General features: G+C 33.9%; 2 protein-coding genes across 3 annotated transcripts; one reads left to right on the plus strand and one right to left on the minus strand.

Moving 5' to 3' along the window:
- Nucleotides 1-574: 574 nt before the first annotated feature.
- On the minus strand, nucleotides 575-3962 carry LOC128174144 (uncharacterized). Of its 2 annotated transcripts, none has more exons than XM_052839768.1 (2): nucleotides 2437-3962; nucleotides 575-707 (listed from the first exon to the last, which is right to left on the minus strand). In XM_052839768.1, exon 1 carries the CDS (start codon nucleotides 3675-3677, stop codon nucleotides 2451-2453), a length of 1227 nt encoding a protein of 408 aa, XP_052695728.1. In that variant the 5' UTR covers nucleotides 3678-3962; the 3' UTR covers nucleotides 575-707; nucleotides 2437-2450. The 2 variants fall into 2 exon arrangements, with proteins under 2 accessions (XP_052695728.1, XP_052695727.1); XM_052839767.1 differs by having other exon boundaries at nucleotides 577-711; nucleotides 2437-3961.
- An 11580-nt stretch (nucleotides 3963-15542) lies between these two features.
- Nucleotides 15543-16826, plus strand: LOC128172929 (uncharacterized). Its single transcript, XM_052838666.1, has one exon. The coding sequence runs from the start codon at nucleotides 15543-15545 to the stop codon at nucleotides 16371-16373; it is 831 nt and encodes a 276-aa protein (XP_052694626.1). The 3' UTR covers nucleotides 16374-16826.
- The last annotated feature ends 29 nt before the right edge of the window (nucleotides 16827-16855 follow it).

Consider the following 16855-nt stretch of genomic DNA (forward strand, 5'->3'; position numbering starts at 1 on the left):
ACAACACAATTTTTTTCATCTTTGAATCTTTCAAGAGAAATAGAAAAAGAATTTCCTGGTTTGGATGTCTTAAGTAATGATGAAAAATAAAAAACAACTCTATCTGAACTAAAAGTCATGTTCTTAACATTCAAGTTTACGAGAGTTTGTGCTCTAGCAGCTGTTGATAAAGCTAAAAGTGTACATAACTTCAAGGTAAGATGCTTCATGTCTAATGAATTCAAAGGAAAAAGAGTTTTTAAATATTTAAGAACTTTACTCACATCCCATGTAAATTTATATCTTGGCAGGTTAGGTCTTAAATTAAACAAGCCTTTCATAAACTTTGTCAGTAAAGGTGAATTTTTATTCCAACTTTGGTCTAAAAATGATAGGGTTTGAGTAACAGCTACTTTGTGAGTATTAATACATGAATAAGACTTTCCATCTTTGAATAACAAAAACAAGTAAGACATCAAATCTTTTTCAGATGTTTCATATACACTTTTGTTTTGTTTATAACACCAAAAAATAAATTTCCGCCATGCAAGGTCATATTGTTTTTGTGTTGATCCTCTCCATGAAGACAGTATGACAAGCTTAACGTTTTTTGAAAATCCTTTATCCTGCAAGGTTTTCCAGAGAAAACTGCGGCGGCTAGAGTAATTTTCTTGTTCAAAGGATGGTTTCTTTTTCCCTCTGTCATCAGATCTGCATGTCTTGGCAGTCTAACTGGAATAGAAACAATCATTGATAGTAAAAGTGGAAACCAAGTTTGGGATCGCCAGACAGGAAAAACAACAATTGCTTTTTCTACCCTATCTTCCCTAATCTTATTAAACATTCTTCCTAATAAATGAAAAGGAGGAAAAATATAGGGCATTAATCCTGTCCAATGAAAAGTAAATGCATCAATTTTCCATGCGTTGGGACTAAAACACCAAGACACATATTTCTGAATTTTATAGTTTTCTTCCGATGCAAAAAGATCAACATCTGGACAAAAAAACTGTTTGGTAATTCTATGAAAAATTTCTGATTTTAAACTCCATTCACAGGATGTAGAAGTTTCCCTGGAATAATAATCTGCCACCTCATTTAATTTCCCAGGAAGATACTGACATGTCATCCATATATTCCTTGTACAACACCATTTCCAAATATCTTTTGCTAAACAATCCATATCTTTTGATACCATTCCGCCCATATTATTTACATAAGATATGGCTGTTTTATTGTCACACTTTATGCCTACATGAACATTGGTTTCTTCGTCCATAAAGTATTGTAATGCAAAAAATATGGCCAATAATTCCAAGTAATTGATATGGAACTTTTTCTCATGCTCTGACCAATTTCTGCTAAAGTGACCTGTTTTAAAAACAGCACCCATTCCATTACAAGAGGCATCAGATTCTATCCAAAAATCTATAGGTAGTAAACAAATAGGTTTACCATTTTTAATATCGATATTCTCTATCCACCAAACAATTTCTTCTTTACTTTGATCTGATAAATTTATATTCCCATCATAATTATCATCATTTTCATTCAGTGCCCTAACTTTGTCCCTTTCTAAAGATCTGTAATAAAGGGGTCCAATTGAAATTGCATTGAATGCATGTACAATGAGTCCAATGAAAGCTGCCACCTCTCTTATACTAATACAGTCTTCCTGCAATAAACTTTCAGCAGCATTTTTTATTTTATCTATTTTGTCTCTTGGTAAAAATACTTTGAATTTCTTTGAGTCGATTATCAACCCAAAAAAGTCAATTATTTGAGTTGGTGTTGTCACTGTTTTCTCAAAGTTAACATGAAAACCTAATGAATGTAAAGTATCTATAATCAGTTGAGTATTCTTCATGCATAAAACCTGACTTTGATTCATAATCAAAGAATCATCCAGATAATAAGAACATCTGATGCCAGTAGATCTTAAATAAGCGTAAACAGGTTTCAAAATCTTTGTAAAAATTCTGGGTGCTGAAGACAATCCGAATGGTAAAACCGTAAAACAATAAATCCTTCCATTCCATTGAAAACTCAAATATCTCTGAAATTCTTTTGCAATTGGAACGCTAAAATAAGCATCTTTTAAATCAACACTACAGAAATAATCTCCTTTTTGTAAAATGCTCAAAATTTGATTCAAATTTTCTTGCTTAAATTTCTCATATGAAACAAATTCATTAAGACTTCTCAAATTTATCACAGGTCTAAGCTTTCCATTTTTCTTAGGAACAACAAATATATTAGAAATAAATAAATCATCACTTTCATTTATTTCTCTTATTGCACCTTTTGATCATTGAAAGAAATTTGAGAAGGCTTTTTTAACTGGTAAGGTCTTTCATCAAACAGAATTTCATAACCTTGGATTGTCTTCAGAACCCATGGATCATTAACAATCTTTTTCCATTGAGCTACATGATATCTAATTTGACCAACACTTACCGTGTTTGTCTCATTTAGTATTTCTCTCGTCTTCCTCTCTTGTCTGATCTCGCTTCTCGAGTTCTTCCCCCTAAAAAAGGTCTATTAGATCCTCTTCCTCTGCCATAATAATAGTTGTAGGAGAAATTCCTTCTCCCCCTGTAGCCTGCATTGTTATATGCACCTCTATTAAATTTGTCCCGAGACTTGTATTTATCAAAATCTGATAACTCCTTTATTTTCTTTTGTATATCAGAGCCAAACAAAAATTCAGTTACTGGCTGAGTGGCATTGCATATGTCAGAAAACTTATTTGGCAAAATTTTTCTCAAAAGAAATCTCCTTTTTTGGGACAATTGATACACAGAGTTACACAGAACAATAACTGCCTGTTTTATCAAATTTCTAACCTCCTTCAAGTTCTCATTTGACTTTGACATTTCAGCTATTTTAAGCAAAGGAACAATCCCTGTTGCTATAGTTTTCTGAACGGCTTGAAAGCCAGAGTCTCTACTTTGAGCAGATTTTGGCATAATATTCCAGATATCTGGATTTACCCGAGGAGCTAACAAATATGTACAATTTGCTGGTCGTGGGTGACTTTCAATTATTTTCTCTGTTTCACCTTCTTTAGTACAGAGAGTGTTCACCATGTTTGCTAATTTGTCATCAACATTCTTTCCTTTTTTATCTGACGAAAACCATTCTGGAATATCCCAGTCATTATCTACTTGATCTTTATCTTGTTCAACTGATTCTTTATCATTCATGAAAAAGTCAAAATCATCATTTACACTTGAGACTTCATGCTCATTATTATTGACATCTAGGTCAACACTCTCTTGTTCCAACTGATCTAATCTTTCTTTCTGCAGATTATAAATGCAGCCAATTATATCATTAATTCCCATCATTTCTTTAAATTTGTCAATATTTTCTGTGTCCATATTCAATATGGCATTGGTAATATCATTACCAGAAACGTCAGCCTTTTTATTTTTCTTTGCTTTTGTGGCATTTTTGCTCGAACTTTTACGTTTGCCACCTTTTTTACATGCTGAAGACGGCTTCGCCGTCGAAGTTGAAGGCCCTTGTTCATTATCATTGTGTACTGCAGAACCTGCAGTTGACCTTATCTCGTTCATTTTAGAGGCGAGTCTTTTCTCTGCCTCTCTAATGTCCTCGCTATCAAAACTCTCAAAAGACTCATCACCCGAGTCTGCCATTATTGATAAAACGTCAGAATTTTCTGTCGAGGACATGCATGTAAGTTTCAACAACAAACTCGTCTCACGTGTGCCACGTGAAAACACCCAGACCACGTCTGAGAAACAATAACACTTTGAAAACAAAACGTGTATTAAACACTCAAAGTTAAGACATCGTCTTAACTCAATTTTTAATCAAAAAAATCTCAGATAATACCTTATAGCCCGCACAACGTGCGCCAAGAAAAATATGAGCGATTTAAGCATGGCGGTGGTTATTTATACTAGTGAGGTCACATGGGTTTTAAATTCTTTGAATAGCGAGCCCGCATATAATTGGTCAAGAAATATGCTATTGATACTCCGATATGCCGAAGGCTGTATGAAAAGAATGGATTTCGGTTGTATTTACAGCCATAATTTATTTCTTATTAGATGCATTTCATGCTCTCTATGCGTGGACGGCCATCTTGTTTACAATCAAGTCGTTCAAATCGATTAACGTTTTATAAATTTTAAACATACCGATTTCATAAACTATTTCTTGTTCATGTTAGTAAAGAGACTTTAATTGAAACTTCCTGTAACTCGGTACCGGCTGCAGGGAAAAGGAATGATTTTTAATTTCTATCAAAAGCTTATGTGTATATTGTGAAAAATGCCAACTGTTTATCTTCAATGTACATTCTTCTTATAGTTCAGATAGGTGTATCTGAGGTTAATATCCAAGGATCCAGGAGTTTTGGCTCCTCTGATTGGGTAACGGATAATGGCAGCCCTCTGCCCTATTTTCCTTCCACTATATTGCTTGACGGAGATCCTTCAGCAACTGTGCTCACATTTACTGAAATGGGTGAATTTTGGGCTACATTTCCAGACACGCCCTATATACCTGCATTTGCTTGTGAAATTGAGAACTAAGCTCACGTTCAATAAAATGTAATGCAATCGATTCATTTTTTTTTATATGAAACTACAAATGTATGATACTTCTAACTTTTATTTTTTAACTTTAGAATTTTACATGTAATACGCTTCGGTGGCCAGGGCGGTCAGTTATTTTAAGTTTAATTTAAACAGCAAAATATACGATCACCATTATAGTTAATATTAAAATCCCTTACACATTTGGAAAAGTTATGAAAACAAAACGTGGGGGAAACTGTGAACAGATTTTCCCCAGCTCTCTGGATTGTGGGGATGCAATGTCGTTGCTATCAGGTTCAGTATAATTTATAATTCTTTTTTACAAATAGTAGCATATAAGTTCGTGGGGATATAAACTCGTCGGCAAAGATTCCAAACGAAAGCCACAACGGTTTCAGATCCGTTATTTGATTAGTTATATAAATACTAAAATCTCGAATTTGAAATCTTGAATCTCGAATTTGAAATATCGTACTTTGAAGATCTCGAATCTTGAATCAGCCTTCTGGATTTTCGAAAACATTGGCTCCCCATGAACAATGACGATTCCACAGTTTCTAACACAATATAACAGGCCTGCTTGAAATTGTACAAGTTATAATTATATCTATGTTTTTTTGCACGCAGTTACATTTGTCAGCTTCTTACTCGTTAGAAAACACGAGACAATATAAAATAAAACATGCCACGTTGAAGATTAAGGTACTAAAATACATGTATCATGTGTTTGAAAACAGTTCGGATGTTGTTGCAGGAATAAAGTATGCTGGTGTAACAAAATGTATTGCTTATAAATGAAGATTACAAACAAGTAAGATGATCTATTAAGTGGAGTACATTGTGATGAAAACACAGCAATTGAGATTATAAGCACCACACGGAGCGTATTTAAACAAGAGGCCAAAAGGTCAACGCAACTTGAAACTTATTTAAACAATAGGCCTACGGGCCACCACGACAGACTTATTTAAACAAAAGGCCAAATGACACAACCCCAAATGGGACTAATTTTACCAAGAGGCCTTTTGGCCGAATCGCTCATCTTTTACTTCCTTCAAAAATTTGAGTATCGATTGATCTTAAAACACTAAAACTTGGAAGTCGTTTTGTATAAATTTCAAGGTTTAACAATACATAAAAAATATAAATGAATGAAACTCAGTTTTGAACTTCACATCTCAAGGTCTGAAAGCAAGTGAACATTTCTTTTTAATTTAAATAATGTTGATAAGATGAGCGTCTGGATGAAGTGATGTACATAATGGCAATGAGGATAAGAGTGAAGAAAATTAAGCTTCACTGAAGATAACAGAGTTTGAAAAGTGCGATCACGGAATATTTTTTTTACTTACAGAAATATATCAAATATTAAAAAAATGAGCTTTTGGCTTTGATTTTAACTTAATTTAGTTGTATAACCTAAGATAATATAGATGTAAATCACATTTACAGAGTGGTTTAAAATTATGTTAACGAACTCGTTTTGTCAACAACAAATAAATGCACGTACATGTATAATTTGGCTTGAAAACATTATTTGTGTTTAGATGTTGTAGTTAATTGTTTAATTAGTATAACTGATAACTAAATGAAATTACAGATGTTTCACATTGACTGATTGCGCTTCTTTTTTTCTAATTATATTTAAAAAAAAAACCCGCTAAAATATTTAAACAGTTGCTTATAAAAAATTAACTTTCTTCTCCTTATATTATTTTTACAAATGTAATATTCTTAAGATATTTTTATTAAAATGTAGTTATCAAACCCTCACATAACTCACAATGAAGAATTGTCGTACGTACAATATTAAAAAAAAAGTCAAGATGTTGCCCACTTCAAAACAATTAAATACAAGCATAAATCATTTCTATCGCTTCAAACAACTTCTACACCATTTCACTAATGATAAAAGAACTTTTTTTTTACAATAAAAGAACAGCTGATGCGTACATTAGGGTTATGTAAGCAAAAATCAATACATATGAATGATGACAAAAAATATAATCAAAGCAAAGGAAACTCCTTTTCTAGGTTACTTCGTGTCTTCCACACCTTTAAAGTTTTCCCAAGCCACTTCTACATGACTGACATATACTTTCCAAACGATTTATTACATCTCTCCCTCTCTCTCTCTCTCTCTCTCAAATATTAACGAGCCCGAGTACAAATCGTTTACACACGCTTTCGGGCAGCGTTTTATTTGTATTATGACGTCCTTTTTTTTTTTTGCTCGGTTACGCCATGGCGTGATAGTTTCAACTGCAGATATTCAGCGATTTTTTTTTTAAATAGCGTAAAATTGATATTATTATGTTTAATGAACATAAATTAATGTCTCAAAGTATAAGCTTAATTTGGGTTTGGGTCCAAAATGTCAAGAAGGTTCAGCAAGCCTAGCCCTTTGTCACATTTTCTTAACCCACCTAACTATAGCTGCCATATACTTAAAGACAGTAACCATGTGTTTTACATTTATGACCCTTAATATGTGATGCTATATATTTATTTATTACTTAAATATATATGAATGTTTTATAATACTATAAAGATCAGGATTTCCGCTTTTGTCAAATAAAAAATAGCCATTATCTGACAAATATTGGATTTGGGCATACAAAAAATAACTTTGATAAGACCCCTGAAACAAAACGGGAGGAAAAGTTTGTTTTTTTTTATTTGACCATTTGATGCCTTTTAACAATAACTTTAATACGTAGAACAGAAAAAGAAATCTCTAGGGCAGAAGTTGTAAAAAATGTAAAAAAAAAAAGTGCACAATTGATTCATTTCAAGCAAAATCCTATAGGGTCCTATGTTAAAAATTTTGAGATGACCCCTTAAGCGAACGGTGTGGTAAATGTCTTATTCTTTATCATTAAATAATAATTATATCAGTAGAAATTCATATAATTTGAACTGTGCATACTCGAGATGTAAGGGGGGGGGAGTTTTTTTTTGGTGGGATGAATTTTTCCAAAAGGCAATTTGTAAAAAGTACATGAGACAGTTGAAATCCAATATTAAGCATGTGAATATTCGATATTTAAAATTGGAGTGATAACTGTGAATTGTGGTGTGCAACTTGCTCTGGAAATCGAAAAATATTGGAAACAAAGGCTGGACACTAGGTGAAGGTGAGCGATACTCAACTGTTGATAACATTCTCTCTTATTAACGCACTGTCTTTTTGTAAACAAATGGTTGATATAAACCCCCAAAAAAGACCTCTGAACGAAATGGAAGACACTCAAGATAATGAGATAGATAAAAACTCCGGGGTGGAAGGCTTCCAGTTGCGAGAAATTATGAAAGGCATTTCAAGTATACGAGTACCCTAGCGAGCTTTATGTTCCGTTTAGATAGTCAAGGGCGGCATTTGAGCGAAGTTAAAAAAGGACTACGGGGAAACACGGGGTTCAACAAAGTCTAGAACAGGTCCAAGAGCAAGCAACCGATACTATCTATTCAATAACTGAATTAAAAGACTCACAAGACAAAATGACTAGAGAAATAGGTTGTTTGAAAGACTACATCTCAAAACAAGAGTTGAGAATCAACAAACAAGATAAACAAGGTTTAGATCTGAAGACTCGATCATTAGATAACAATATCATTATTAATGGTATCAATGAAAAATGCACGGAAAAATCTGATGAAATACGTCTATCGAAAACTGTTATAAATTTGTTTATTCATGATTTAAATCTCAAAAACAAAATTGTTGCCAAACTTCAGATCACAAGTGCATACAAAATGGGAGGGAATTCTCCAAACAGAAAACACCCAAGGCCTGTGTGCGTACAGTTCAATAGTAAGAACGACAAAGACCTGATCATGAGCAGGATCAAGGTGTTAAATGATAAACGGTCACCTATAAGAATCTCGAGTCATCAACCAGAGGAACTCCGTGAGCAATGGAAAAAGCTTTTGAAAGTGCAAAAATCATGTGCCGAAAAGAATATTGAAACCCGTCTGAAGGGGACAAACTCGTTTTACCGAAAGCGGGAACGTCTACAGGGATAAAATGGGTACACGACCTACGGCAGACGAAGTCATCTACGGTGACACAGTGAAGCTCTCCGAGTGCAGGTAACCACATCGAAGATAATGGGAACCGGTTCGCCTAACACGCAACGACCGTAGACTCATTCAAGAAAGTCAGAAAATCACTCGTAGAAATAATGCAAATCCCTACTATATCAACGCTAGCAATAACGTGATTCCATATTGCTTTGTAAGCAAAGATGGGATACGTATAAGCCACGAAGGATCTGACGACGACGGCGAACACGGGGCCGGAAGAGCACTGCTACTCACCATTTGTGATAATGGGACACTAAAAGATTTAGACGTGGTGTCACGATGGTTGGGATCCTTGATAGGTGCGAGAAGGTTCACTTATATCAAAGACACCGCTGCAAGTGCATTGAACAATTTATCTTTAAAAGATTAAACCCTATCAACACTGATGTTTAATTACTCTCGTAGAACATTACGTACATGACTATATACACTCTCTAGACGTCGTTCTTTTCTACTCAATATTTATAAAATATGTTGTAAACCTTTTGCAAATATATTATCATAATTAATATCAGTATGGTTCCATGTGGTTATATATACTCATTATTGACTATAGATCAAAATGATGCACATTAAACCTCTTTCTGTTGATTTTGTCTTTTGCTTTTTTCTCTGTGTTTTTTATCACCAACTTTGTGCAACTGAATTGGCACCAAATAGTGCGCTCTTTTTTTCCGGATGTTTACCTGCATTTGTCAACATGATTTTGTAATAAGTTCACAGATACTACTTTCGGTTTACATTATCATGCTTGGCTCACTACAAAGTGCCTAGTGGTAAGTGCTCTTTTTATGTAATTTGTATAGAAGTAAGCGCCTTATTGTCCTTATTTTCCTTGTGCTTTTCGTTATACTCTAATGTTTATATTACTACAGTTTCCGATGATCTCCTTTTATAAGGGGGGGGGGGGGGATATGCAATGCTATCGCATACCCAAGCCCCTATCACCACATTCATCTCGAAGAAAACTTTTGCACAAGTCCTTATCATAGTACAGTGGAGCCTCAGTTATCCGGACGCTTTCGTTCCCAAGTCCAATTCTCCGGATAGGTGAAGCGTCCGGATATCTGAAATGAGTCTATTGTTGTCATGAATGATAATGTAATTGTATACAATGGATCCCAGTGCTGATACTAGGAGTATTTTTGCCTTTCATACCATATAGCATCTTATGCTAGAGTTGTCTGTTGATATGAACTTTTTTAGATATTAAAAAACTCTGCTTTATATTATCATAGTGGGGCCTCGGATATCCGGACGGCAAATATCCGGACGCTTCAGTTTACGGACGATTTTATTCGGAACAGATTTTTTATTAAGGCGTCGAGCTAATGCTCGGCAGCCTTCTAGCGATCGTCTGGATTGGCAATCGTCCAAAAATTCATGCACTGCACCGCCTTTTTAATGCGCATAAAAAAAAATAAGTTCCTTGAAGTATTAAACGTATTACAAGATTTGTATTCCTTTTAATCAACTAAATTGTGTACAAAAAATACAACTTTGCCTCCCTGGTTATTGACAACTCATTGCATTAGTATAAATTTGCTTAATCAAGAAATGGCGGATGAATACAATAAGATGCAATGTAAACATTCACTAAAATATTATTTAAGTTTATCGCTTACATTTTGATTGGAGACTGTGCCCGATAGAAATAAAATTTGATATGTAAATGTATTTGTTATCGGGCATGGTCGCCAAAATAATTGTAAGCGATAAACTTATCTAGAGATTTTGTTGCAATTAATAAACACAATAATGCAGTTGGTTTGGTCGAGCATTTTAGATAGCACGTGTTGTGGATTTGTTTGTGAACAACCATAGCATAGGTAATCTTGTTTCAAACGGGAATTGAAATAAATAAAAGTATGTTTTATTATTATAATTAGGGACACACTGTAAATGTATTCAAATTATGAGCCTGTGAAATGTGCAAAGACTTTTTAAAGCAGAAAGAATATAATAATTTTTTTTGAACTTTGAAATTTCTTCGATTTTTGTAACCATGATGAGTTATTGTATTATAAACTCATCACTACCTATTTTATAACGAAATATGCTGATTATTGTTTTTGAAACAGCACAAAACGTAATTTATTTCCTTTTTTATTCTGATATTATTTGATAAACGACTATATATATTAGTACAGATATTCAAATTATTGATATCATTCTATATAAAAGAAAATGTCAGCTCGACGCCTTTGTGGCCGTTCCGGCCTTTGATATGTTATTTTGTCTTATTTATCCGGAATTCCGCGTTCCGGATCCGGACGGTCTGTTTTTACCACAAAAACACTGATTTACTACAGTAACTAATCTTGCTTCATTTAAGCGGATGGTAAAATTTGATGATACCCTACTCAGTACAAAAGATTACGCCTGTCAATCAAGTTTCACACCTTTTTTACATGCTAGACCCTCATGAGTAGCTTTTATAAACACACTGACTTCCCAAATCACTTTAAAAAAATTGATAAAATTGCGAACAACAGTGTATGAGTTTTTATATCTAAAGAAGTTCATATCAACAGACAACTCTAGCATGTGTTGCTATATGGTATGAAAGGCAAAAAACTAGTATCAACACTGGGAACCATTGTATACAATTACATTATCATTCATGACAACAATAGACACATTTCAGATATCCGGACGCTTCACCTATCCGGAGAATTGGACTTGGGAACGAAAGCGTCCGATTAACTGACGCTCCACTGCAGTTGGGCCTCAGATATCCGGACGGCAGATAACCGGACGCTTCAGTTTACGAACGATTCTATTTGGGAACAGATTTTTTATACGTTATTCTGTCTTATTTATTTTTTCTTTTCTTTTCTTTTTTTTATTTATTTTTTTCAACGCTTTATACAACCATAACCCATGACAAATTAAAATCTAGGTTTTTTTTATATCATCGACAGTTGTTTCTTCAATAAAAATGGAAGTCGTAAAAATGCTTACCTTGTCATTAAAAATCTAAAAAATTTTTTTGTTAAAAACCATTCTGATTGCACACAAAAGTACTCTGAATTTGACATTTAAAAGATGCGTGAGTTTCTGAAAGACAACATCTATGTAGTTTTTGGAAATCAAGTCTTCCAACAATCTGTTGGAATTCCCATGTTAACCAATTGTGCCCCATTGTTAGCAGATCTATTTCTGTAATCTTCTGAAACAGAATGTATTCAAAAAGTTGAACGAGAAAAAAAAATCACTCGCTGTGATCTTCATCTCAACTTTCAGGTATATCGATGACGTATTTTCAATTAACAATTGTTCTTTCAATACTTACGTCGACTCGATATATCCCAGTTAACTTGAAAAAAAGATACCTCAGAGTCTGCTTCATCTGTTTCATATTTGGGTAGTTTACTGGACATAGACATTGATGGTAACCTAACAACAAAACATTATGATAAACGCGATGACTTCAATTTTTCTATAGTCGACTTTCCTTACTTATGTAGCAATATACCTTCATCATCAGCATATGGTGTTTTTGTCTCTCAGTTCATTCGATACGCAAGGGTATGATCTTCATATGAACAGTTTCTAAGACGAAGCAAGTTACTGACAAACAAGTTCATAAAACAGGACTTTCAACAGTCTCGCTTGAAGTTAACTTTTCGTAAGTTCTATGGTCGATACAACGACCTTGTCAGCAAATACAATCTTCCACTTGGTCGCATGCTGACTGACGATTTTCATACTAATTGTTAGTTGCATAATTAATCACCTAATTTTCTACGGACTTTTCTGGTTGTTTTACCCGATTACGACAAAGAGCACACGGCGGGTGTGACCGGTCAGCGGAGGATGCCCATTCTTCCTAGGCACCTGATCCTACCTCCAAAGTAATGGAGGTCGGGGTTGGCTCAAGGTTTGGATTTGACCATCACAAACAAACCAAATTATTCATGTTTCGTTTTTTCCTATTATGACATGTTCCCGATTTTGACATTTACCTTGATTATGACATGCTCAATTGTTGCAAGGAGCACACGGCGGGTGCGACCGGTCAGCAGAGGATGCTCACTCTTCCTAGGCACCTGATCCTACCTCTATCTTTTTGGAGGTCCGTGTTGCTCTGCTTTGAATTTGTATTACGTTTTAAAGATTTTTGAGATTGTTGACGGTTTGTCATTGTCATTTTTTCATTATAAAGATTTGGAATAAATTGCTTTAAAAAGTATTTAATATTCTCATTTGCTAAACAAGTGGTTTGTGGGTCATCGTGTCTCTTTCATAGCAAAAATGTGCAATATACATGATTAAAATGCCATTTCAAACTAAACATTAAAGTTTAAATCTCCTGATTCAATGTTATGAATATAAACTTTAATTACATAGCAAATAAACCCATACCTGCAATTACCTGAATAAAATGTTATTCAGTGCACCATGGTGAAGGTTTAAATATTATTAGTGTCTAAAAATTACTTAAGCGAGTCTAAGCCCTTCCCTATCGATTATTTTGATTTCATATGTGACATTCAAATAAACGGTTCATACGTACAAGCATGTATTGTGCTTGCATTTATATACAAATCATGTGTCCGTTCAGATTTGTTGTCGTTGGTGGAACAAAACACATACAGCTGACGATCAGAAAAAATGAGTCTCAGTGTTTAATAAAAAGCGTACACGAACGCTTGAAATTCAATAAAGGTAAGCATGGCTTTTCTTAAATATAAAATACAGTACATCATTTTCAGGAATTATTATCATCAGTGATTATCATCAAATTTGATTTATGAAAATAATGATAACAAAAAGGTGTTTCACTTTGTATATATTAATGTAAATTTGTATAGAAACAACCGCCTTTTCTAAAATATGATATACACCATCGTCAAGAATGATCAAATTTGCCTTTATGAAAAAAATAGATAACAGAAAGGTGTTTCACTTTGTATATATTAAAGTGAATTTGTATATAACTGCCATATAAAGGTTCATTTTATGCATTTTAACCTTCTCTTCCAATTGTTTATTATACTGAAATTTTTTTGCACCTTTCAAGATACGATAATTCTTGTTCTAAACAAGGCTTCATTCTCAGGAGCTTCATTAAATCAACTTACCCAAACATTATTTTAAATGTCATTATCAACCGATACATTATGTACTTGTATGAATTAGAGAAGTCTTATGAAAAAACATTCTTTAGAATGAAAAAATATACAGTAAGGTAATGTATGATCAGTTTCAAAACATTGCAGTTAACACCCCCCCCCCCCCCCCAAAAAAAAATGCGTGTAAACTACTAATCATCTCTGCATTCGATCAATTTCTCCTTTTGGAGTTTGCATTAAAATTTGGAAATCTCCAATAATTTTTCCTGCCTTGTTAAACCTTAGCTCTAATTGTCGTAGAAATGTCAAATGATTATGATAAAAAAAAGTCTATACAATTCACACAATACGGCTGTTAAAATCTCTTGTATCGAGTATTTGATTAAACTTTACATTGTTGGAGTAGGATTTCAACGTCACCAAGATATGTTTGTGTTAACACTGGTGAATGTTACTGTATGCGCCCCCATTTTATATTCGCCCCTTTTGCCAGCGGGCCAAATTACTAATGTCTTGAATTTGCTCTCTTTAAACACAGCTGTGTCTAGGAGAATCCAAGACGGGCGAGTATATTTAAAAGTGAAGAAGAGCGAAAATTATAACACTGCATACACTATGCTCGACGCAATAAACTTAAACGGGAGCAATTTTGTGTAAAACTCCTTTGTAACTTACAACACGTTTAAAAAAATGCATGTATACCATACAACATTCAGTAACTATTTTTAATCGAGTTTAAAAAAAATCTGCAAGTTCTGTAATAATGTGTGATCTTTTAACCGGTTTCTTATGGGATATGCAGTTGACTATTAGGAATTAGATCTTACATGATAGAGTAATGAAATACTACAGTACTGATCAGATCCAACCTAACACCAGAGTAAACCTAAACTAAACCCCGGGTTAACTTTTTGGGCTTACTTGGGGTTTACCTTGGATTTACTTCTTGAAAATTTGGTTTCACTCAGATATACTTGGGTTTACTCTTGGTTTACACTGGGTCCACTCTAGTTTACCCGAAGTTACCCCAGAGTAGAAAGTAATCCCTGGGTTTAGTTGGGGTTTACTTTCTGTTATGTTGGGTCTAATCGGTACTGTATATACATGGTTATTATCGCCCCGTGTAATTTTCGCCCTTACTCACTTGCAAACAGTTTCGTCCCCTCTTAAATTCTCCCAGATACAGTTTTATTTCAAAATAATGATTTAACGCATTGGAGGTCACATAATCTTACCTTCGCCTGCCGACATCAACTGCGAAAGAGGCAAAATAATAATAAATGAATATTTTCCTGTATACCGTATCCCTATAATATGTAGCTAAAGGCCAACAGAGTATCTAAGAAAATTAGCTAGGTACCACCTAATTTTAATCAAAATGTAAACTAAAAATAAATCTTTTATATTAAAGCGTTTAGTAGATTTTTTAAAAAATAACACAGTTTGTAATAAGTTTGACATTTTTTAATGTCATTATTTTATTCTAATTACGAAAACAGATAACGAATCATGGAGTGTTGTCCTTATAAAATGAGGATTCAGACATGACACTTTTGAAAAAATCAAATACTATCCCTTACAAACATATGGAGAAAAAAATCGAGAATATTTAGATTTCTTATTCTCTATTTTTTATAATATTGTGCACCTTTCATTAAAGCTACAGTAGTTAACCGATTTTTTTAAATTTGATATACAGAATAAAGACCATTAATGAAAAGTAGCTTAAATGTCAAAGACAAAGTATCGTTACATGTGATACATGTACCACATTTAAAGAATAAATCTTTACAATAAGAGACATTTCGATTTTGATTTATTTCGCAGCATGGGTGAAGCAAGCTACCCATATAGAGTACATCGGTGTTCAAAGTGTCCTGGGGACACACAATACTATTGTGAATCTTGTCCACGTAATATGTGTCCCCAATGTAAGAAAAATCATTTGACAGATCTTAAAACTATAGATCACAATGTTTTGACATATCGTGATAAAGTCAACCATATCCCTACCCAGGAGAGCTGTTTGAGACATCCTAGCAAAGTTTATAGGATGTATTGTGAACCCTGTCAAGTTCCTGCTTGTGGTTATTGCCAAAACCATAAAAAACACAGCATGAAAAATGTGAAAACAGCATATAAAAACAAACGAAAACAACACGAAAGAACCATTCACACCATTAGAAGTGAGGCTCTTTTTATCAGACCAGTTCTATTAACCGGGATTAAAACAGATCTTAAAACCTGTGAAACAAAATTTTCACTTTACCACTCTAGGATGTTAACAAAGGCTTTGAAACTGAAGGATCTCATTGACTATTTGCTATATGATCTATTGAACAACGTGTTTTGTGACTTTGATTTCAAACACAGATGTTTAAAACAGAAGATAGAAATGGGCAAACATATTGTCAGACTACATAGATACGTACTAAGATATGAATATTCAACAATAAGACCACTTCAATTCCTTTCGTTCATAAAAAAAGCTCGTCTCCTTTATAAACACTTAGCAGTCCACACCAGCAAGTTTTCCATGACTAAGTCACTCAACAAGGAGGATGTGGTGAAGTTACTGAGTGGAATCCAAATCACAGAGAGAGATCAAAGTACTGAAGTGCTGACGGGAGTTGATTTTATCGATTATCATTTATTTTAAAATCAGCGATATGTGATTTCGCATGGCAAGTAGTATCAGTAATCGAACTATTTCTGAGAAATTGTACGGATCCAGGCAAGATTAAACTCTAGTTTTGTTCAACCAAACGCTCGGCTGTCTCCGTTTATCTCCGACAAGCAAGAGAGACTCTCTGTTTTGTCGGCTATTAACGGAGACAGCCGAGCGTCTGGTTGAACAAAACTAGTACATTGAAGTCTAGCGTATGAATACATGAATACGACTTCAAAAAAAAAATCTAAACTGTTCGTACCATTTAAAATCTTACAATATTATCATGGTATTAATAAATAGGTTTTCTTGAAAAACAATGCTTCAGAATACATTGCATCGAATTTTATCGATTATTTTCAGGAACTAAGTGTTGTCAGCGGTATTGATTTGTGCTTAGGTCCAAACACTGTTTCACTTTCTGTTTGCCCGAGTAAGTGCATAGGAGAGTTGATTAAAATCAACTCCCAAAA

Source organism: Crassostrea angulata, chromosome 2 (assembly GCF_025612915.1).
Source record: "Crassostrea angulata isolate pt1a10 chromosome 2, ASM2561291v2, whole genome shotgun sequence".
Taxonomy (NCBI): domain Eukaryota; kingdom Metazoa; phylum Mollusca; class Bivalvia; order Ostreida; family Ostreidae; genus Magallana; species Magallana angulata.

Coding starts and splice junctions, on each gene's coding strand:
- LOC128172929 (XM_052838666.1), top strand. CDS start 15,543: ATGGGTGAAGCAAGCTACCCATATAGAGTACATCGGTGTTCAAAGTGT.
- LOC128174144 (XM_052839768.1), bottom strand. CDS start 3,677: ATGTCCTCGACAGAAAATTCTGACGTTTTATCAATAATGGCAGACTCG.